Source organism: Scleropages formosus, chromosome 23, assembly GCF_900964775.1.
Source record: "Scleropages formosus chromosome 23, fSclFor1.1, whole genome shotgun sequence".
Classification (NCBI taxonomy): domain Eukaryota; kingdom Metazoa; phylum Chordata; class Actinopteri; order Osteoglossiformes; family Osteoglossidae; genus Scleropages; species Scleropages formosus.
In genome coordinates this window covers 15,435,469-15,459,390 of record NC_041828.1, presented here as the reverse complement: position 1 = coordinate 15,459,390, position 23,922 = coordinate 15,435,469, and the positions used below count along the sequence as shown (strand labels likewise).

Genomic DNA, 23,922 nt, shown 5'->3' with positions numbered 1-23,922 from the left:
TGCGCCTGGGTGGGTGGGATTTGGGGATGGGCAAAAGATGGTCTGCTCGGGCAGATGGGTTTTAAGAATCGGTCTCCCGTGGACAGCCGGTAGCACCTACACGTGAAGTTGAAGATTGCTGCCTGTTCCATGTCTCTCACAGCAGGGGGCGCAGTGGTTAGAGCTGCCTCCTCTGGCCTCAGATAACCCAGAGAGCAGATGTTCTCAAAGCACCGGGAAGGTCGGTTACCGCATCTCGACGTTCGGACCTCTTCTGATATGACTGTGGTTTTCAGCAGCCCCTTAACTGCCAGCGTTTGCAGTAGAGCACGACCTCTGCAGTAGGGATCATTCAATGCAAATTCCGCTCCCAGCTGCCGAAGCTGAAAAGAGGTGCGGGTGAAGCCCCGGAGCTGGAGGGCGTCTCGCCGTCCCCCCCAGCCGGAGATGTCGGCAACAACTAAAGTCGCAGATACGAGACGTTTTGTGTCAACTGTAAGCGTTTGTAACGGTTGCCCTGGGAGGAAAGCGGTGGTTGCTAAGCAGCGTAAACATGGTACAAGAGGAAGTGTTCAGAAGAGCGCCCGGTGCAGGGCATTTCACGGCTTCGTTTTGGGTCGCGCTGGTGTTTCGCTTCTCCTGGGCTGCGGGTTCGAGTCTGGAGGGGGCTGTGTGGAGTTGACGTGTTTTTTTTTTTTTTTTTTTTCTCATGTCTGTGTGGGTTTCTACCTGCAGCCCGAAGATGTGGTTTCAGCTGAACTGATGGCTTTAATTGCTTCCAGTAACACACACACACATATGCAATCACAGACTCCCACATTACTCTACACATGTGTGCATGATTGTAAGGAGTTTACTGCAGTGCATCAGCACTAAGTCAGTCGCCTTGGATAAAGTCATAGAGTCTGTGAAGGAAGCTTTAATGGCCTGATGCTTCAGAAAGCGAGTCAAGCTTGGCATCGGGTGCGGTGACGGTCAACGGCGCTGGCGAGGGGAAACTTCCTCGTGGCTGAACCCCCCCCCCGCAATCCCGGTGGACCCAGATCTCTCAGCGGCAGCACCAACGCCATAGCTCGAATGCCTGTTGCTGCCTGGAGGTTGGGGTGCAGAGGCCTTGCGAACCCCATCTGTGCGAAAGACCGGTAGCGTGGTGGACGAAGGGCAAAGGGGGCCACAGGGTGAATAAGTCTTTCTTTTCTCCTCCTCCCACACTGCCCCCTCCCAAAAAAAAATCTGCGCCATTTGTCATGCAGAAGGCACTTTCTTAAACTCGGGTGGATGGGAGGAAAAAAAGGCAGGTTGGGGCCACGGAAGCGGCTCGCGGACCTTTCGGTCGGGGGTGATTGACAGGCCCTTTGAGCGGACGCTGCTCGCCCATCGTAAGGGAGGGCGGTGCTGGGAGTGACCCGTGGCCCCCGGGACCACCTGCTCCCCCCCCCTCGGCCCCACACGGGCCGCAGCTCCGGCCCCAAGCGTCGCTGGGGTTCGTCGTCCCGCTCCCGCTGTACGTCTTTGGCCGTCCGGAGGCTGATTGATCTACGGCAGCGGTGCACTTACTTTCCGCATTAGCGGGACGGACTTTAATAGGCTCCATCTTCATGCATATTTTATTAGCCGAGATTAAGCAAATGGGCCGGGCTCATCTTTTCTGCAGTTTACCCTGACAGTATGTATCGCTAAAGAAGCCACATCTCTGAAAGATTTATTATAATTATTTATTTTGAATTGCGCATCTGTCGTTTTGGAGCCTGCCGTCTTGTTGCCGAGTGTAATTCCATCACATTAGAAGCTCAAAGATGGGTTTGCCTGAAAAATATGTTTAAAAAAATAAAAACAAACTCCATGAGAGGCATGTGGAAGGTAAATAAATATATCTAGCTCAATAAATCTGGCTTTTATTATTTCCCCATGTGCCGTCATTGAAATGTAATAAGTTTTCCGAGGACGAGCAGTCGCTCGCAGCTCCGTCTTGTGGAAGGGAGCAATTCTGTCCTGATCCGCAAGGCGACCCTCGGTTGGAGTGCAGGTCGCAGCCCGTTTCCCCCCTCGCCGCAAGCGTCGACGCCGTCGAGGACGTCCTCGCAGGGGAGGGATGCGTCCCAAGCACCTGCTGCTGAAATTCCCAAACGCTTGGAGCTCTTGCGCTCCCTCCCACGCTGTGGTTCTGTGCCGGACGGTACGTGTCCGTGGCGTTCTGTACCCTGCAGCTCGCCGGCTGTTTTCAAAAGCCCCTGCCAAACGCTGCCTGCCGGTCAAAACGGCAAGCGTGCGTCTGCGCGTGCGTCTGCGCGTGCGTCTGCGTCTGCGCGTGCGTGTACCTGCATGTCACTCAGATATGAAAAACGTAAGAGGCTTCGGATGAACTGAATGTGTTAAATATGTCAGCATATCTGAAATGAATAAGCTACAGGTAACGCCATTGTGACAGCTGCCGCTGCCTTGCAATCAAAGGGCCTGGGTTCAAATCGTGCGTTCCGCTCTGGTACTCCTCACGGAGGCGATTACCTTAAATTAATGCAGCGAAAACACCTTGCTGGAGTACATGGGTAAATCGTGACGGGCGCAGATGCGGTGCAGGTGACGCCCGCTCCCCTCGTCCACGCGATGATGGCGCGCGGCTTACGCAGACCCCCTGCGCCGTGAAGTACGGGGCGGGCGGGCGGGTGCCCGCTGGATAGCGGAGTAGCTGCGACGTGCAGGGGACCTGATCTCAGAACAGCGACAGGGTGCGAGCGGTGCAGAAACGGGGCGCCTGTTCAGCGACATCCTCGTGTGGAGGAAGTGACAAAACCACAAGCGTGCCCTGCGTGTCACCTTCTCTCTCCGCCAGAGAGGTGAAAATGATTCCCCCTTCCCCAGAGAGTGCTGTAATAACTTTGTATGGCAGCTGTAAGTCTCTCAGCTCATAAATGAGACTGATTTGTACCAGAAAAAGGGATGTAGCATTTTAGATGGGCTCAGCATAATTATTAAGACAGTTAATCATGTAATTAGGGCTTCACTGCACTCATCTCTCTCTCTCTCTCTCTCTCTCTCTCTCTCTCTCACACACACACACTATTGCATGTATGTGTGTGTGTGGACAGGAGAGCATGTGCAGGCCATAAAAATTAAATTTCTCTGTTTCAGTGAGATCCATTGCAGAAAGTCTCATTCATCATGATAAAGAAACGTAGAAGGTGCTTTTATTTCAATTAATAGTAGGGATCTTAATTCTTCAGCCCGAACAGCACCCTCGAATGTGAATCGCTGGCATTGTTTCTGTTTCGGCTCATGATTTTCTAACGACTGAATCGCAATTTTAAGCTACGTAGTGTTTTACCCTTTTGTGTGGTATGGTAACTTCCACTGTATCGGTTGGGTACTTTGATCAAGGGTCGTACGGCAGTCGGTGGGATTCAAACCTGCGTCCTTCAGGCGCGAATGTGGTGGCTCTAACCACTGCGCCACCTGGTGCTTCCGGTTTGTGGGCAGTGGCCGATTTAACCCCGGTTCATTACCTCGTTTAGGGTTTGTTTTACCGTCTTTGTTAAGCGCGTGCTTGATGCAGAAGAGCCCGTCCATGAATGGACGCGCTCTTAATGTTTAACACGGTTTGTGACAATCTTGGCAGTCGCCGTGAGCTTTGCGGACCGTGGCACCAAGTACTGCGCATGGCACCAGTGAAATCACCCCATGACAAAGACCCCCTTTCACGGGATCCTTCTTCCGCTCCGCTGTATGGTAACGGCACCCTCGGTTTCAGCGGACGCTCCTCGCTCCGGTAAAGCCCTGCGAAAACCCGCCGTCCGCGAGCTACGCATGTAAACGCGGCGCGGGCCCCGTCGCGTCCCAAATGAAAGGCGGCCTCTTCCCGCGAGGCTGCCGTAAATCTCGGCTCGGCCGAGAAACGCGGCAGGCCTGCCGATGGCGTACGCGGCCCAAACCGCAGCGACCGGGGGGCGTCTGAGGACAGCCCCCTGTTTGCAGCCCCCGGGACCCCTCCTCTGTACCCCGCAACCCAGAGTAACACCTCTCTGCCTCAGCTGCCTGCCAGCACTTTGGAAATTTTTGCACCATCTGCAAGGAATTAGCTGGGAGTGCATGGCGTACATGAGGGGGGCCGGGGGGTGCTCTGCCCGTTGGTACGAAAGTGACCCGTGTCACCTATCCGTCCGAACCGCTCGCCCCATACGGGGCACGGGGAACCGGAGCCTAACCCGGCACGCAGGGCGCGAGGCCAGAGGGGGAGGGGACGCACCCAGGACGGGACGCCAGTCCGTCGCAAGGCACCCCAAGCGGGACTTGAACCCCAAACCCACCGAAGAGCAGGACCAACCCACTGCGCCACCGCACCCCCTACCGTGTCACCTATGCTTGAAATAATATAACGCTTAAATCATAGTGTTACGCTGCTGCTTTGATTCCTCCCGTTACAAACATTTGAGTTAGAAATTCTCAGAATTATCCAGATTAATTTTTACTTCTATATCTTTCCGAAATCCCTCTTGCGGAGCAAGCGTCCCCTGCCTTTTTTGCGGAAAATGTTTCTTTAGTGAATAAACCAAGGGTCGTCTCTGATGTTAAAGCCGCAGCGGCTTGTGATGCGATGCTTTGATTCGTGAACAAATACTCGGGGACGTATTTCCCGTGCCAGTCGTTCATAAGTCAGAGTGAGAGCATTAAGTGTTATTGGTAGGACGGTGTTGATGACGTGCCGTTTCGGCTCTTTCTTATTGCGGATTTTAGAGGGCACGCAGAACGCGGCGTACCGCGCCGATTGATTTACGCTGTGTATGTAGGAAACAGGTGGCACGGGCGTCACCGTGCGAGTTCCGCAGTGCGCCGGCTCTGCCGTAATCGCCGAGTGCGAGTGCACCGCTCGCTCGTGCCCGCGAACGCCACATTTTCATAAGTGGGCATGCTGACGCGGATTTAAACAACGATGTCCTTGATGGGCGCTAGGGCGACGCCCCCCTGCGACTGGGGACCCTGCTGGTCCTTTGCCGGAGCTGCTGCTTTTGCACCTGAAGGTCGCAGGTTCCGATTCCGCCTCCCGCCGCGGTACCCCTGAGCGAGATACTTACCCGGGATTGCTCCACGTGTCAGCCGCATGAATCGACGCAAGTGGTTCGAGACCCACTGAGACCGCATTGCTGGGCTGGTGCTTTCTTTCCTGTCAGTGTGACGCGGTCATGAGGCGGGGGGGGGTCATGGTTCTTGACGGCATCTGCTAGACAAAATGACACCCTGCGCCGGAAGGGATGGCTCAGGGTGTTGAAAGTTATGTGCGGAATTCCGTCGTGCGAGTTGAAGGGCCTGGTTCGGTTTGGAAAGCCCTCAGGGAAGTTGTCTGCTGAAGGTGCTTTTCTTGGGTTGCCGGCGTTTCTGCGTTGAATGAGTTGTTCTCATCAAGGCTTTTTGTGAGAAGTGTATGATTTCAACTTGGACAAGCCTCCTTGTGTCATTGGAATTCCACCTCTAATGATATGTTTATGTCCTCCTTGGACTCATGTCTTCCTCGCTCCTCCTCCTATGTCCTTCATAGTCCTGCTCCAGCCCATAACTTGGCAGGAGTGTGTGGACCTACACCGCGTTGGACCCGCGCTCAGAGTCGCTACTGGGTCTGTCAGGCAGCCTGACATCTGCACCACAGCTGGAGAGGTTTCCGTGCCGGAGATTCTCTCTCTCTCGCCTCTCGGAGATCTCTTCACCTGAGAAAATGGCGTTTTAAAGGACGCGCTCTGCAGCCGTGACACACGGCGATAAACCACTTGGCTCTCACGAGTGCCTCTTGGATCCTTAGCCGCTTCTCGAGGGGGGCCCAAGGCGACCGGGGCCGGAACGTGACTCGCGGTTTAGCGGCCTCCTCTCGTCCACGTGACCCTTCCTGGCTGCCAGCTGGCTGCCTCCCTCAGCGAGGTAACAAGAAGCACCAACTTTGTGCAATTAGACCGGGGACGGAAATATGAAGAGCGCGGAAAATACCGGGTTCGAGTGTCGACGCTGACTGCGGCGCGCTTGGATAATAAGTGGAAACGGTAAGGCAGCGCTGCGTCCGTGTGAGGTCCGGTGGGGTCTCGGGTCCTACAGCTGCTCTTCTCACGAGGTCGGGACCAAGCAGCTGCTCCTTGTTCATATAATGAAATAATATATAACTGATTTCTCTCCGTTTTTCTCGGATCTCTTCAAGTAGCCTTGCCGTGCCAGAGTTGATCACTTGCAGCGGTTTACCCATTTATACAGCTGGCTATTTTTACTGTATTCCTTACGATTAGGTACCTTGGTCAAGGGTACTACAGCAGGAGGTGAGATTTGAACCCAGGTCCTGTGAGTACAAGTTGACGGCTGTAACAGCTGTGTTACCTGCAGCCCCCAAACAGCTCCGTTTTAAGGGTGGCCCGCGCATGGCGTAGTGGTCAGAGCTGCCACCTTGCGCTCAAAGGACCCCCCAGGTTCATATTCCACCTGCCGCCGTAGTGCCCTTGACCGAGGTACTTGCTCTGAATTGATGCAGTAAAAATTACTGAGCTGTATAAATGAGCAAATAATTCTGAGTAACTTTGAAAGTTACTTTGGAGGAAATGGTCAGTGACATCAATAAATGTAAATGAGTGTCTGCCCAGGCGAGCGGGTTCGCACCTGGACCAGGTTCTCCGTGCTGGTACATGATGCCGTCGAAAGGTGTGGTCGCGGACCGAAGGCTAGGATCCGCACCGCCGCGTGTTCTCGGGCGCTCGGTGCTTCGAAGAGCCTCTGCCTCATAACTCTTACGCCGCGCTCCTTACGGAAGCGTCAATTGCCCAGCAGCCCAGGCGGCTCCTCGCCCCAAAGTGGCACCTTTGTGAGCAGAGAATGTCTCCATCGCGGCTGTTCTTCCCCACAGTTGTGCAGCTGTTCCTCTCTGGGCCTGTTTGCTGTACATCAGCCACACACACACACACACACACACACACACACACACACACACACACACACACAGTATGTCAAAGTAAGTCTGGAAACATCATCTAAACCTTCTGCCATTTAGATCCTCTGTTTCTCTCGCACCCCCCCCGTTTTAGTTATTGAAGACGCGTGTGGAAGGAGCACTCTGCTCCATCGCGCTAATCCCTTCTCAGCGGGCCTGAGCGGGGCGACCGGTTGAGTTGAGCCGTCCACTGGGCCCACGCTGCATGGACCAGAGTCCAGCTGGGCTGGCAGCTTGAAACCCTTGGATTTGGTTTAATGCTGTTTCTTAGCGCTGGGCTTCTCGATGGATGTGTGTGTGTGAACGCAGATTGCAGCATCTGGCATAGTGTTTAGAACTGTCTTTGCAGATGATGGATATGGGTTCAAATCTCACCTCCGGGTGCAGTACCTTTGATCGAGGAACTTGCCCAGAACCGCTAACAGTTAATACTGTCATACATATGGGTAAGTCTGAGTAGTTGGGTTAGTGCGGGGGTCCCTCCCACAGGAAGTATGAGGTGCCTCCCAGGAAACTTGTCTTCGTTGCATTTGATTAATTTAGGGAAGGACAGGAGGTGTCAAGATTAAGTTAAATTTCGGGTGAGGTGTGAGGGCACAAAAGTTGAAAATCCTAGGCTTGGTGTAAAATACCCAATGTAACATACCTTGGTCTGGATGTCGGCTAAATGTCAAAATGTACGTTGTCGTGAACTTCGTGTAGATGGCCGCCATGCTTCGGAACGATTCCGAGAAATAATTCGGTATTTTAGGTTGTACCGCGTTCCCGCTCGCTGCGGGGAGGGTGGCGATCGCGTGGGAGGAGTGTGCGCGGACGGCAGGTTTTTGGTTTGCTGCCACGTGCTTTGCGTTCTGGATGAACGTGTGGAACCTGGCAGCGTCCCCTGTTCGGGGCAGGCGGTGAAGGCGAGGGGCCGGCCGTGCGCTTCCTGTCCCGGCGCTCCTGGTGTTTTGATGATAACCAGGTGGGCTCTTGCATCCTGTCTGAGGTTGCTGGCCTCTCTTCGGTCCCAGTGTCCTCCTCCCCAGGCACCCTCCTTTAAAATGAAGCACAAGTGGGCTGCTCATTCCTGCGCACTTCCTTCTTTATGGCCTTTAAAGAATTACCCGGGGGTGGAAGCTGCCGCTCGCTAACTTATACTGCGCGTCGAGGTAACTTTTGGCCATTTTGGATGGCGCTTTGCGCAGTGCGTGCTCTTTATCGTTAGGATCATCTTGGCTCTGTTGACCTCTCAGCAGGACACTACTCCAATTTTGCCTGGTCACTGCTCACGTAGACCCGATGGGAATGGTCAGGGCGTGCAGAACCACGCCCAGGCTCGGCTGCCGGCTTTCAGTGTGCAGCCGCTGCTGTTGTGAGCACACCCTACCGGCCCCTATGGGGGCTTTGGTCTCCGAGACCCCATAGAAGCACGGTCTCCGATTTCAGAAATCTGCTTCCTGAGGGACCCGCATCAGGGTTTGGGCCATGCCGAACCACGATGCCCGATGTGGCCCCAGTTCGGTCGCAGCTAGGGTCGAACGTGAATACGTTTCCCCGTGGAAGTTCATGTATTTTATGGTAAAGGAACAGTCGCTGGGTTGGTGTTCTCCAGACATCATGTATGGTCAGCAGTCAAATCTGCAGTGCCCGCAATGCCCAGAGCTCTTTGAGAGCCCATGAGTAGAAAGGGCTGCATTGAGCTTCATCTGCTTTGGTGCTTTTGAACCCTGAAAGTCCTGCTAATCTGTGCATCGCTTAAAACTTCCAGGGAATTCGTGCGCGTTGAGTATTAGAAACCTTTGAAAGCGTCAAGTGACATCAGCGTGCCCTGTGAGAAAGGGCACGGATCGAAGTTTCTTGTTAACAGCTTTGTTCCATGTGTTCGGTTTATAGCTTTTTTTTTTTTTTTTTTTTTTTTTAAATTCTTTATTTTATTTTGCCCTGAGTAAAATAGGGTGGGGAGGGAGGCATGATGACACATTTTCAACACCCCCCCCCCCCCCCAGTGGTGAGGTGCCGTGGATTGCGTTTTAGACAAGGTCATTGTACTGTGTCAAGGACTTTTATTGCACCGCTCAACTTGAGCGATGTTTTATTACTGCAGGGACAGTATTTTTCTAAATTTTTTTTTCCCCACCAGTACCATACTGGAAAATCGATGAGCAGCCAGATTCGTAGAAAAGCTCTTTTTCGTTGAGAAGTTTGGGATTTCTCTGCGAGCTCTAATGATGGTGTACGCTGGCTCTTCAACGTAAGAACACAATTGCAACCAGAAGTCTGTAATTTGATTAGTTTGTAAATCCATAAACCGTGTCACAATCGATAAAAGTCTAATCATGCAGACGCGCCTCGGTTTATTCACACGCCGCATTGTGTGAAAACTTCAGATGCTTGCAGCATTCATCATCTGGCCACTTTCGGTTGCGCTTTTGTCTATACGGTCAAAAGCGTATCAGAGATATACCTTGGCTTACGCTCTTAGTAGGTTCTGTGAAGTATGAATGAAGAAGAAATATTAGCTATAGGTGTTCTTTCGTTTTTCGATTCGGCGGGATGATTTCCAGCGGTCCGTGACTTGGCGAGCAGTTCCCAACAGCTGCTAATGTCTGAAAACGCAGTTCTGTGGCTTGTGTCGCGCTGCTGGATCGTAGGTTTGGTCGGTGACCCTTCCCTGCCAGACCCAGTAACCTCCTGGACGGGGCAACAAGCAGCCCTGGTGAATATGGGCTTTGGGATGCATCCTTCAGCTGCAAGACACATGCAGACCACTGGAGGAGGGTGTGTGTGTGTTTGTGTGTGCGTGTGCGTGGGGAGGGGGGTGTTGGCAGCACGCAGCTACTGGAAGAGGAATGTGTGCTGTACAAACACAAGTTTTAGGGAATGTGTGTTATAATAACAGAATAGAGCATGTAAAAAGGGATCCCTTCTGGCGTGCCGCCTGCATTCTTTGCTGATGAGATCCAGACCACCTAACCGAGGGCTATATATAGGGCCCGCCGTGCGACTCGGCACCGCTCCCCCCTGCTTTTGGACTGAATCCTCCGAGCGGCTCGCTCTTCCCCTGTGGCGAGTCTGTTTTGATACCTCTTTGAGGATGGAAATGAGCGAATTTCCTGCGCGGAAATGCGATGAGTGCGAGGGCGGCGGAGATGGGCACCGAGCCGGTCCCTCGCCGGAACGCTGCTAAAATGGCCCTCTTTTTGTTCAGAATTGTGCACTACCCCTGTGCTCCAGCTACTTTTAATGTTCGTCATCCGGCGGAGAGTCGTCTTCGGTAACGTCGCGGCGCCGCGTCGTCTCCCGCCCCGTGGTGCCGTTGAGGGTCCATCGGTTTGCTGGTGAGCAGGTGCCTCTGCACAGCGTCCCTCGAAGTGTGGAACGCTTCACCGAAGCGCCGTACTGGCATCACATCTGTCAAGAGCACACTGGAAACACACCTTCTCAATAACAACAGCTGGTACTGTAGTGGTTAGAGCTACTGCTTTTGGACCCGAAGGTCGCAGGTTCGATTCCCACCTTGAGCTCCAGTTCCCTTGCGCAAGGTATTACCCTAAATTGTTCCAGCAGAATTACCCAGCTGTGTAAATGGGTAAATAATTGTAAGTACCTTAACCTTGTAAGTAATTTTAGGAAAAAAGTGTCAGCTAAATGAAAAAATGTAAATATTTTGCCAGGTAAGGTCTAATTAGGACACTTAAATGGCCATTTTTAAAAATAAGCAATCAATTCACATTATTATTAATTCATTAATACCTCAACATTGTAAGTTTCTTTGGAGAAAAGTGTCAGCTAAACGAATAAATGTAACGTAAGACTGCTATCCTAGGCCTCTACTCTTGATTTACCCCTTTTCTTGTTGCTCCGATTCCTCATAATGCGACGAGACGGTTTGGAGAAAGCAGTGTATAAATAAATATATAGAGGTAATATATGTTCTGCTCAAATGAAGCTCTTTAAGACAAATTACTGTATGCAGTGGTTTAGTGTTTAAAATGTGCAGCTATAAAATTGTGTGTGTGTGTAACATTGGTTTGTGGAAATGTCACACATGCCGTGTATGTTGTGTTGTTGGACTTGGTAGCCTCATGTAGTGTTTGGATTAGAAATGTGGGTTCAAATCCAATGTACGTAGCACAACACGTGAGGTGTGTACAGCTTCCTTGGGTCAACACATAGCGAGCAGAATCTCCCCAGGGTTGATGCACGGTGCAGAGGATGTTGGGATGCCCTCAGTGGTGCGGTGGTTTTTTGGCCACCCTTTTTCAGTGTGATTTTCATTACTTTCTCTCTCGAGCTGCAGTGATTTTATTTTTTTCTTCACCGTTCATTGTAGATCTGCAATGGAACTCATCTACGAGTTTGCTCTTGACCGTGAGGTACCGGCGTCGTCGTGAAATGGGCTCTTGCTTGGAGCAGTGAATGACGTGTGTGTGTGTGTGTGTGTGTGTGTGTGTGTGTGTGTGTGTGTGAGAGAGAGATTGAGAGAGATCGCACTCATTCATTCGTTGGATGAAATATGCCTCTCTGGACTTGATGGTTTTCTGTTTGAGGTGACGTTTGCGATCCGTCACCGTAACATCTCCGCTTCTCGTCGGCGCCGAGCGTGGGCCTCATCGGTCAATATTGCGCGTGGGCTCGGCAACCCGGCGGTGCAGCGCGCACAACAGATGCGTGGCATTGCGTGACGCACGGTGACACGCCGTTACTCTGACGCACAACAAAGCGCCCTGTGCTCATTAACGGGGCTGCCAGCTTCCTCGGGGAGCGGGAGGCATGTGCTTCACAGGCCGATACACATCTCGAGGGGCCCGTGTCGCTTTGTCAGCCGGCCTGCCCCTCCTCTCTGGGGGGAATTCATCTGAGACAATTTTGTGTGTGTGTGTGTGTGTGTGAGAGCATTCTACGTTTTTATTGGAGCTTGAAATACTTTTTATACACATCAGCTCATTGCTTTGCTCTGTGTTCACGTTGCTCGTGAGCAGTAATACAAGTGAAACAGCCCTAAATGAAACTTTGCAAGGTTTGCGGAGAACTGTATGTTTCTGCATACACGCAATTTACTCCTTTTTTTTTTTTTTTTTTGTTAGCTGGAGCGTGTGAGCCTTATTTACAAAACTCATTACACAACTTGACTTGGCTGGATTCAGTTGGGGCGAGCAGCGCAGTGTTTACCGTGTTACACACCTGCCCGAATGAAGTGGCAGTAACTTGTAGCTCTTATGGATTTCAGTAGCGTGCCGTAGCCAGCAAGACGACAGTAATCCAGATTTAACGTCGCGGTGACCTTGAACAGCCGAACTCTGCTTGAAACGCTTTGAAATACCGTGATTTCAGCCGTCTCCCTGTGGTAGGACAGCCCTTCTCAGACTTTCCTTAAGTATTTCTTGTTCTTAACACTCATGTCCACCCATTGATCGAAATTAGAGCGGAAAAATAATTGTTGCCTCCCGTTTTTTTCCGAATTTCTACCGCGCTGTGTTTATTTCCGCCGAGTTTGTGCAAGAACTTGTCCGTACCGGTGAAGGTTGAGACCCGTCGTACAGCGATTGAAATGCAACAAGTGTTTGCCTGACATTAGTAGAGGAAACACAGGAGATGGTCTGCTCCTCTTTCACTGTGTTTCATGATCAGCTGGCAGCCCCTTGCGTGGCAGATTTCAGGTTTTGTGTGTGTGTGTGTGTGTGTGTGTGTGTGTGTGTGTGTGTGTGTGTGTGTGTGTGTTCAGAGTGGCAGAATAAATAGTCTGGTCCCGTGCCACATTTGGAGAGACTTTCAAGCTAATTCCTGGAAGGTCACCCAGGTTCAAAGCATAGCATCCACCGCGGTGGTGCCGTACAACGTACCTAAGTGAACCCCCAGCCCGGGCCCCTTCCGCTCGACGCCTGGCCGGCAGCCAAGCCGCAAGGAAAAGCAACGGCGGCGGCGGCCTAATTGCCTCTTCCCTGGCAAGCGGCAGCCTTACGTGGAGGAAGCTTAACGCCGGGGTCTCGGCGACTCTCTCTTCCGACTAGCTAACGCTAGCGCTAGCTGGAGTCCGGGCCGCTGCAGCGTGCTACCAGGCCTAGCTGTACGGTGCCGCCAGCGCTAGCTCGGTCTGGGTCATTTCCCACACACGGTCCGTTACTCCGGAGGGGGCTCGCAGCCTCGGTTCGCTTATAAAGCCCGTCTCGTTTACTCTTCTGGCCACGGCGTTAGCGACGCTTTTCTAAATCGCCATTATTTCAAGGCCTAACTGTGGGGCGGGAGGTGGCGCGGTGGTTGAAGCCGCTGCCCTTGGACTGGAAGGGCAAAGGTTCGGATCTCACCTCCTGCTGTAGTACCGAGTGAGAAATGATGCAGTAAAAAAATTACCCAGCTATGTAAATGAGTAAATCTCGTGCTCTTAACTTTATATGCGTTGCTTTGGAGGAAGGTGGCAGCTGAATACAGGTCTGGTTTATTTATTTGTTTTAAACTTATCACTTTGAGGCCCAGCAGGCCCCCTGTCCGCTGCAGTCTGTCATATAAAGTATGCAGATGGGTGAAAACGGTGTTTGTGGGGGTTTTTTTTTTTTTTTTTTTTGGGGGGTTGGCGAGTCTAATGAGGAGCTGCGGTGGTTTCATGGCAAACACCTGGGAGTAGTGCGCTGTCACTGTCGCAGAACACAGGCTCTCTCGCTCACACACGCGCGCACACACGCCACACCACACCCCAGTATTAACACAGCGCTCACCTGTCAGCCGCCTCTGAACGTGCTGCCTTTGTTTTCCTTGCCAGCTCCCCGAGGCCCGAGTCGCTATCTTTGCGCTTCCGTGCAAGAACCATCGGCGCACGGCTGTCTCGCGCCCCCTTGCAGGAAGAACGGCTCGAGCATTTAAACAGGCGCCGAGCAGAGCAGCGGCTCGGGGTCTTTGAAAGTGGCGTCGGCGCATTTCACCATTCCCCCCCAATCCTCAAAGGTGCCCTGAGTAAACATTGAAATTTGTATTCTTTTTTTTTTTTTTTTTTTAAACCTGTCTCAGTGCACTCCTTCTTGGAGTGTTTTTGAAATATTCCTGAAAGTCTTGCCCAGGGAGGTGGGGCGGCTGTGTTTCTGCATTTGCGGCGGAGGGCGCAAAGTGGCATTTCTCAATGGTGTCCGACTTAGTGGCTGTCCGCGTGTGTGCGCGAGAGAGAGAGAACAGGGAGTAAAAAATCTGAATTTTCAATAAATTTCCTCATTGAGAGACGGTGCCCTCGGGCCATGGCAGGTCTTTCAAACCCACCCGAAGTCAGAGCATCACTACTTGGTCCAGACCCTTTCGAGCCCCGACCTTCGACGTCTCGAATGCGAGGCGCTATTGTGCCGCAGTGCAGACTGCTTCGGAGCGCTTATTCTCTTTAAACAACATGATCCGTACAGACATACGTTCGAATCCCAGTGCTTGATCGTGTTATGCCTATGTAAGTTCATAAGGTCCTTGGTGCGGACTCAGACGAAGGTGGCGTAAGAATGCCAATAAGGCCACCTCTTCCTCAGTGCTTTCCAAAGGGCACATGAGCTGTACATCATGTGGGCCATCTTTCTGCCTGTAACGCCAGAGGTGGAGGGGGGAGGGCGGCTGCCCCATGGGAGTCCTTCAGCTGACAAGTCCTACTCTGCAAATGGTCGCGGTTGAACCTCGTTTTCGCTGGCGGTCTGATCGCCGGCTCTGCTGTGCCCTTCGCACCCTCACACGTCTCGGTAGCATGAGTTTCACCGCTTCCGATTTGGGGGGAAGTTCGTCACAGCTTTATTAGAGCTGCTTTCAAATGAATTGAACTCCGTTTAATATTATTATAGAAGTGATACATCTATGGGGTGGAAACCCACAGAAATCCATTTAAGGTGAATATTTTTCTTCCGCATACCAACTCTAAATACTATATTAGTTCTCAGAAAAAAGAAATAAACTTGCATCGCACATTTAAGTAAATCAGTCCTTTCTCAGTGTATTTGCACAGTGCGAAGATGAGCGAAACACGCTGAGAGAATTGGCCCAACAGTTCTCCCACTGGGTGAAGACAGCTGGGCCCTCATTGAAGGCCTTCTGTTGTATCTGAGAAGTTGGTTCAATTCAATGAACTCAACCCACCAATCTGTGCTGCATTCACACTGTGACAGGTGATTGAGAGCTTCCTGAATGCGGAAGGAAAATTCCCATCAACTGTCGGGCTCCTCAGTCAATCCTTTTAGAATTTCATGGTACCCGCGGTCCGTTTGACTCTTTGCCACACAGTAGCCCAACAGGTGAAGCGACTAGTTCTCGAGATGTTTGTCAGATCCGACTGCTCGTTTGCACTCGGACCCACGAGGTTTTGAGCAGCAGCGAACGCCAGTTTCCTTCGGAAGTGCACCTCGCCTTCTGAATCTATTGTTAGACTTTGACTTGCATGGTTTACGTGTCGGGGAAAGAGTTGCCAGTCGCAGAGCAATAAACAGAATTCTTAAACAAAAGCCTTTCATCAGGCTTTATAAAGTAGAGCATCCGCAGCTTCGAGTGCCTTGCGAGTGCCAGTGTGCTCTTCTTTCATGAGCGCTTGTTAGAGCAATGGCTGGGACTCTGTGCTGAGACGGTGGGCTTTGGCAATGGCGTGTTTACATCCAGCCAGATGTTTATACAACATAAGATGAAAGACTTGGAGAAGAATGCTCCACGTACCAGTTTCCGCACCCAGCAGGGAGGATAGGAAAGGGGTATTGACCTCTGCCCCCAACGGAAAGGGAAATGTGTGGATTTGGAGTGAGTGTTTGCCGTCTAGCTAGGTGCTACTGTTTCCTTTTTCGATGATCTTCTCCACCTCATGTCAGGGCAAGGGAAAGCGTTGTGTTGTAAACCCTGCTGGATGTTCGGTGGACTGTGAGCTCTTCTAGAATTTTTCATGGACCAGGAGGATGCGCATGACGTGCGGTGTTTTTTGGAACTTGGCGTGTTCTTAGTTTAACTCAAAGCAGCACGTCAGCATAGCGGAAGAGGCAGTGTGTCGAGCGGCACGGCCTGCTTCAAATGGCAGTCTTGGCGGTGATTTAAAAAACATGGTTTGTGGTAATTGTAATAATCGCAGTGATTGTTGAAGATGCTTTGGATGATTGCGTTTGCTGATGTGTGTCCCCTCCGCCCCTGCAGGACGACAGCGATGGGATCCCCTGGTCGGAGGAGCGCGTGGTGCGCCGAGTGCTCTACCTCTCCCTCAAGGAGTTCAAGAATGCGCAGAAGCGGCAGATTGGGGACTGCCTCGGAGAAGGACCCAAAAACACAAATGGTAAGCTGACACTTTACCCTGCACCTTTTACCTGTACCTGTCTCCCCGGCTGCATGTTCCATTAGCTAACCGTGGTGATTAATGCCTTCACTTTAATGGGTGGAAAGTTGAGACTTTCATCTGATGCTGTTGCCTGTGGTTTGGAACCACCGTGCTGAAGGTCGCGATCTCCTGAGGACCGAGTGAAGAGTCGGTGCTTTGGAAGGGGCAGGAGAGCTGTAGGTTCAATGAGGGTGGTCGGGACTTTCGGGAGGCTGATAGAGGGTGGTGAACGTTGGGTGTGGGGGTTTGTGGTTTCATGCCATGTGTTAGTGGTGTGTCTGTGGTAGTGGTTACCCACAAGCAGGGTTTAGCCTAATCTGGGAGGTGGCAACAGCCGTATGGTGGTCCCAGGTTTGAGTCCTGGGGGAGTCAGTGCAGGCTTGGTAGAGATGGACGAAGAGGTGGTCTAGCAGTTGCTGCACGTCTTTGTCACGTCCTCTTGTGGCCTCAGTAGATGCCTGGTTAAATCTGGGTTATTTAGTGGCTAAAGGTTGAGACACAAGGCCCCCAGTTGCAGGACCATACTAGTTTTTCCTGTGGAAATGGTGCTTGCCAGAAGCACATTTTGGTGGGTCTTGGGGTGTCTCTCAGAGCACCTGATCACCTTCCCACAATTTATTTATTTATTTATTTATTTTTAAAAAGGGGCACAAACGTTTACATACAATACATTAGTAGCGGCTGTTAAAGGCTTATCTGGGCATGACATTTCAGGGACCAGGTAGTGGTGTCCACATGGTGACCCAGCGATGTACTGTCAAACATTGTTTCACGCTACAGCTCTGTATCCAGACAGCAAGTAGGGGCTCACAGAGCTGCAGAGAAGATTCAGGGTAGGAAAGGGAGCATTTTCTGGTTTAAAGCTCAAAAAAGTGTACAGAGAAGGGAAATGGAGGCAGGAGCAGTTGGTTAGTACTTTTAAAAAGGTCCTGTCTTACTAAGGAGCTCTTCTATCGTATGAGACAACTTTTCCTTAGATCAACACTTTCTTTTCATTCTTCCTAATACATGACTTCCTCACTCTTGAGTCAGGAGGTGAACGCTACTGGCTGGACAGAGATGATTTAAGTACAAGGTCCTGCTATGAGGGGGATGAGGATATAAGGACTGGATGGGAATGGAGAACTGGATCCCCCCTGGGGCGGCAACGGTGGTGCTGCTGTCTCACAGTGCCTGGGGGGGTGCGAGAGAACGTGAGTTCGATCTCTGCTCAGTCTGTGTGGAGTTTGTGTGTTCTCCCCGTGTCTGCTCTGGTTTCCTCACACAGTCCAAAGACATGCTGTTCAGGTTCCCCCATAGTGTGTGAGTGACAGTGTATGTGTGTTCCACTGATGTATGGATGAGTGACCCAGTGTAAGCAGTGTATCCAGCAGTGTAAGTCACCGCGGTGAATAAGGTGTGTGGGCTCATAACACTACATAGACTTTATTGGAAGTAGCTTCGGAGAAAAGCGTCTGCCAAATAAATGTAAGGTGGCCGATGGCTGGGAAGCAAAAAGTAAATAGTGGACATTAACTACAATGTTCATATTACCAGTACTCTATTTTAGAATTAATGTACTATATTTGAGGGGTGTGGTGGTGCGGCAGGTTTAGCCAATGCCCACTGTATGGCGGGTCTGGGGTTCGAGTCCTGCTTGGGGTGCCTTGCGACGGACTGGCATCCTGTCCCGGGTGTGTCTCCTCCCTCTCCAGCCTTGCGCCCTGTGTTGCCAAGTTAGGCTCCGGCTTGCGGCGACGTCGCTCGGGACAAGCGGTTGTTGACAATGGACGGTACTGTATTTACACTATTATTCCATGTTAGTATTTTACCATGAGGAATGTGTGAAATTATAGTTTTAAATATCCTGATTGCTCATGTAATAGAGTATAATGGATTTTCCACCAACAGTCAAATTACTCCGGTGTTGCGGAACTTCGTTGAAAGTGGAGGATCATCTCTGTTTCTACATGTGAAAGGGTTAGATGTATGAACGTTGAACACAGCAAGTAGTAAAAGTACATTTCAGGCCATTGGTGAGGCTGTAGTTACTGTCATTGCTGAGCTTCTTCTTAAATCTAGGAAGTTGTGGTCAGAAATTTTACCTTGAGGGTGTTTCTGTAGGTGAGCTGCTTGTCCCTTTTCTGACATATGGTCGAATGGGACGCGAGCGAATAGGCTGCCAAGAGGAGGAAAGAGACGTCTCCGCTGCAGCAGGGCCACGTTCTCCGCTGCTCTCCAGGGCTTCTTACCGCTCCATCTTCGTCAGTTCAGCAGGCGCTCCATACATTATTAAACCGGTGACATCATGTCCCCTTCCAGCCTTTCTGCCGTGACTTCCAGCATCTGGGGCTGGAGACGTAGCGGTGGGAGGCGTCGAGGGGCTTCGTTTCATCTTGGCGCTTCCTCCAGAGGCCGGAAGCGTGTACTTCCTTGCGCGATGTGGGCGACGGGCCCGCGTCCGAGACGCTTGGCGCTCCTCTCCCCAGGTGGCAGCGCGCGCTCAAGGCCACGCGGCGGATCGCTCGGTGCCGAGGGGAGGCCCGACCGACACGCTCGAAGCGCTCGCTGCTGCCAGCAAATCCACACGTTATACTCATTGGACGCCCTCTGTCATATCACCTGCAAATTTTTTTTTTTGTTTTTGTGGGGAAAGCAAAAAAAATTTGCAGCGTGAAAATAATTTTTAAAACAATTAAATGTCACGGGCACTGCAACCCCCCGTTTGCTATTCTGGGAATAACGCTGTGTAATTTGTGAGCTGTAACAATTTCGTTGTGCGCATCACTGCTTTTCACTGTCAGTTTCAGAAGTCTCGACTTGACTAAACGGATCAAATTAGACACTGTTGTTCTAGACTTGACAGAATAAACAGAATACTAATAAAAGGAGATACTTGCGTCTGAGTAATATTGCTGTAGGTTTCCTGTGCGATGTGTGCCGAGCGCTTGGCCGCTCCCGTTGTGGAGCACAGCTGCATGTGCTCTGCGAAGAACACTATTATTCAGGGGTGATTATGCTGTATGTTTGTTCGTAAAGTTGATTAAGCCCTGAATAATGTCCATCTTTGGAGTTTATTTTCTTGCTCCACATTAGTCTGCCTGACAGCTCCGGCCGTTACTCGGCATCCGGCCCGGCCGACCAACGGCTCTCTGGAGGACAGCGGTGGAACCAGGCTGATGCGCATGGCTTCGTTACATGTGTGGAGACGGGATTAGGGCCTTTAGCAATATCTTATGACTGTGTACACACACACACACACACACACACACACACACACACACTGGCTGAAACCGCTTGTCCCGAGAGGGGTCGCGGCGAGCTGGAGCCTAACCCGGCAACAAGGGTGCACCCAGGACGGGACGCCAGTCCATCGCAAGGCACCCCAAGCAGGACTCGAACCTCAGACCCACCAGAGAGCGGGGCCCGGCCAAACCCGCTGCGCCCCCTCTTATGGATGTATCTCCTTTGCATTTTATACAGCAGATCTAAGTGAAGCCGGGGAGGGGTTCGGTTGTCAGCGTTTCTCCCGCCGCGCCGTTGGTGTGAAACCGACGCAAGCAGAACAAGGCCGACGGGAGGAGGCGGTCCTGACAGACATTTTAATGGTGTTTGTTTATTTGTTTGGCCGTACGCGCTTCGGTTTTGGCAGAGCGCCGCACTCTCTTTAGATTAATCTGTTTGTCAATCTGTAGCTGTATTTGATCAGTTAACAGCCTCTTGGAAACATTTTAGGAACATATTTTGGGGGTTAAGGGTGGGGAGGGTGACCCAGCGGGTGAATTTTTTTTTCCGTCGCATCTACTGTTTCTGCACCGGATTACTGCGGTATCGCGAGTTTCGCTCAGATTATTTTGTCGTAGGAATGGGTGAATTAAGTAAGAGCCTTGTCGAAAAAGCGGAGTGTCGGCGGTGTGCCCTGGGACGAGCCGCGTCTACCGGTGTGGAATTGGAGAGGCTCTAAAAGCGCCTTCTGCTCGGCCCGGTTCCGGCCCCTGTTCTCCTTGACCGCGACGGGTCTAAAGCGCACGTTCCGCCGTCCGCGGTGATTCGCCCCAACGTCGGCTCGCGTCGCGTGCAGGAGGACCTCCGGGCGAAGCGCGCACCTACCGCAGAGTGCAGCCTGCGAGCTGCGGTTTCTCCATCCGAGCGCCCGCCCTTCGCTCTTCCCCCCTCGTCACGCCGCGCTTGCTCCCGCAAACGGTTTCGCGCATGACTCTGCCGCTCCTTCCAGCTGAAGCAGCCGTTTCTGCCCTCGCGGTTCGGGACTCTCGGCCCGAGAGCGCGGCGAACCCCAGAGCCGATGACACCGGTCGCCGTCAAATGTGGAACGCAGATGTGCGAATTGGGTTTTTATACACAAGTGAGCTTCTGCTGTGCCCTCACTCTGTGGCCGTGTACATTTATTCATCTGTCATGGATTTCCAAGTTCCCCTAAATTTTTTTCTTTTTTTTTTTTTTTTTTGGGTTCCCTTTCCTGTTGAAAGTACCTTCCTTCACCCTGAACGCTTTTTGTAGAGCTGTATAAACTCCTCACACATGCGGCGGTATCTCTTTTCACCGTCCTCAAGGCTGTAGCTTCCCTCCCTTTTCAGTTTTTTTTTTCTTTTTTTTTTTGCCCTGCTCGTCGTTCCCGTCACGTTCCGTGCGCTTGATTGAACAGTTCGGATTGATCTCGACCGTTTTTCCTGGGCTTTGCACAGCATTCGGCGAGGCACCTTTATCCCGCTTGTGGCCGCCATCATGAAATGGGGTTTAAACTATTGGGAGCGACGACAAGAAACGGGCCGCGCTAGTGGCGAGCGGTCGCAAGGACCTGACCTTGACTTGTCCCACAGCTGCGTTAGCACAGGATGAATGTAGTACAGTCAGTCTCAAACCTTTCAGTCAATTCTCTCTAGTTTTGTAACCCCCGCCCCCCCAAACCCCCAACCCCCGAGCCCTAATCTGTTCCATGTTGACCTGCAGCTTCGCTATCAAACGGCCAACTGAATGGATCCGGACCGAAGGGGCTGGATAAGGCAGACCGCTCCAGAGGCTCCTCCTCCCGCAGCACCGACGGCAGCAGTGACTACTCCGAGGATGGTCCGGTCAAGAAGAGGTAGGTCCGGAGTGGATGGCACTGCAGTCGGAGACGATGGCAGCGCCGTCGGATAAAAACCTCTTTTACCTTTTCCCACTCTCTGCGTCCAGGGTAACGTCCGGATGCTTATCTCACTCCTGGTTGATAGGCCTGCTTTCTAACAGTGATGTGTAAATTTTGCCAGCAGTTTCAGCTGGTATTGGAATTTTTTAGATGACTAAAAGGCCGCAACCTGCAGCGGCGGCTCTTGATCAGGTGTGTTCAGGGAACCAGGCTTTAGGTCTCACTTTACTTGGGAGCTCCTGCCGTTCCTGGCACCATGGTAAAAGCCCAGTCTGTTCAGCAGTGAGGGGGTGATGTGAGGCACCGCATCATGATGTTGGCATGTTCATCAGGCACCAGAGGACGCTGGAGGACGAGAGGGGCTATGGTGGTCCTGCCAACATACTCCCTCCTGCCAGTCTTACCAACTCAGAACTGTGTCCGCATCTAGTGCACGTGTAGGCAGACATCTCACCTGTGATCTGGGGGAATGTGAGGCCTTCTGCTGGGTTACCATGTTAGCCATACATTCAACATAGCCAAAATGTAATGTGGGAATGTCCTCAATTTGGTGCTGCATGGTGAAGCAAGTTTCCACACAATTACCCATCATGCAAAGCAGGCTTGATCAGCTGTGAAACTCTAAGATTTGGTTTCTTGAGGCTGAGGTAGGTGTTTGTGTTTTTCTTTTCTTTCCTTTTCTCTTTTCCTTTCTTTTAAAGGCCTTTTCTACAAGGTAACTTAGGAAAAGCAATAATTTACAATTTCCCAGGTTATAATGATTTATGCAGCTTGGACGTTTTCAGTGTATCAGTTCAGGATAAGTACCGTGATCAAGGGTACTACAGCAGTAGATGGGGTTCAGTCCTGGATCCTTCAAGCGGGAGGGTGCAGCTCTAACAACTATGCCACGTGCTGTACTTTTGAACTTATGTTTTGTACTGTAACAGAAAACACCTGTATATAGTAATTTTCCAGTTAGTCTAATTAGGACACTTAACTGGCAATTTTAATAAATCTTGTGCAGTAAGAAGGAAAACGTGCTGAAACACAAACGTTAAGCGTATGTTTTGCATCAAAGACGGATTTAATAAGGTGGCGCAGACTGGATGAAGGCAATCAGATTAATTTTAAGGATGACCCTAATATGAGTTACATTTCTTTTTGGTAGCCCTGAGATGTTTCTCTCATTTACTTTTTTTATATTGCAATCATCATTTTTTATGTATGGTTTATATGGTTTTGAACAGTTTGGTTTCCTGTTTATCATGTGAGATGATAATATGCACATGTAATTTAATTAAGTTTAATTTTGACGATTACAGGGTTTTTACTCCTTTCCCCTCTTCCTGTTAACTGAAGATTTATGTCTTTAGAAGGTGTCAGTGTGGTGTTAAAAATGATAATCTGTGAGGCGGTTTTTGAGAACGTTTGTCAAGATGTGCCCAGTATGTTGAAGGAGCAGCAGAACTGAAGCTCCACCTCCTCCTCCTCCTCCTGATGACAAGGAGCTCGCTCCCATGGGCAAACCCCCCACGCTCTGCATATTCATGAGAACATAACTCTGAAATCTGTCTCGTTTCTCCTCAACTATCTTGGGCTCCACTGTGGGGAAAAGGCGACTGTTTGACATGTGTCAACTTCCTTACTGCAGACGTGCTTCTGCAGATGTTTACTGGCATGGTTGTGCAAGGCGGCAGGAAAGCACCCCCTATCCAGGTGTTCTTCACCTGTGTGAGCGAGATTTGACAGACCCTCCTCGGCCTTCAATACGTGACGGTGTCCAAATTGTTCTGCTTGGCTGGTTATATTGTCTAACCAGGTTGTAGCCATTTAAGTTGAGCAAATAAAATTCTGTGAATAAATGCAGTGTTGAAATGATGGGTCATAAGCACTAGTTGCACGCCTGTATGAAGTTTGTAACCTTAAATTCTGTTGTAACAATACAGGTGGCCCCCGATTTACGATGGTTCGACTTACGATTTTTTTTCGACTTTACAATGATGAGCTGGCGATAGACATTCAGTAGAAACCATATTTTGAATTTTGATTCCCCCCGGGCAAGCGATATGTGGTGCGATACTCTCTCGTGATGCTGGGCAGTGGCAGTGATCCGCATCTCACAGTTTGTCACGCAGAGGTGTGTATTAAATGCATTTTCGGCTTACGATATTTTCAATTCGTGATAGGTTTCGCGGAACGTGACGCCATCGTAAATCGGGGACCACCTGTACATGTATAAATGTGCAGATTTGTAGCTCACTTCTGGGTCAATCTGTTTGATAGCCCGGTGAGTAATTCCAATAATTAAATCATATTGGATAGTAACGATGATAACTTTCCCTCTGTGGTTCTGGTGCCCGTCGGCAGTGTGCGCAAACGGTCTGGGCCTCGAGCTGAAGCCGCCACTGTGAAGTGTAGGATTAAAAATGTCACCCGCTGCATGGGGCTGACCCTCCCCCACTACCGCCACTGCCGTGTGAAAGCCCAGCATCGAGATGCAGAGCGGCTAAAGGCCAACCTCTGGTAAATGTCTGCTTCGGATGGCCTGCAGCCTGGAGAGGGGTCTATGATCATCCTGGAAACTGCCACCGGTGTTTTTTG

The 23,922-nt window shown here is 51.1% G+C and overlaps 1 protein-coding gene across 1 annotated transcript in view; it reads left to right on the top strand.

Annotated features, from left to right (window-relative positions):
* jarid2b (jumonji and AT-rich interaction domain containing 2b) overlaps window positions 1-23,922 on the top strand; it is a 100,013-nt gene that overhangs the window by 34,711 nt on the left and 41,380 nt on the right. Inside the window, exons 2-3 of the mRNA XM_029248322.1 lie at window positions 16,037-16,172; window positions 21,162-21,294. Of these exons, the coding sequence (XP_029104155.1) occupies window positions 16,037-16,172; window positions 21,162-21,294 (269 nt within the window). The remainder of the gene's footprint in view (window positions 1-16,036; window positions 16,173-21,161; window positions 21,295-23,922) is intronic.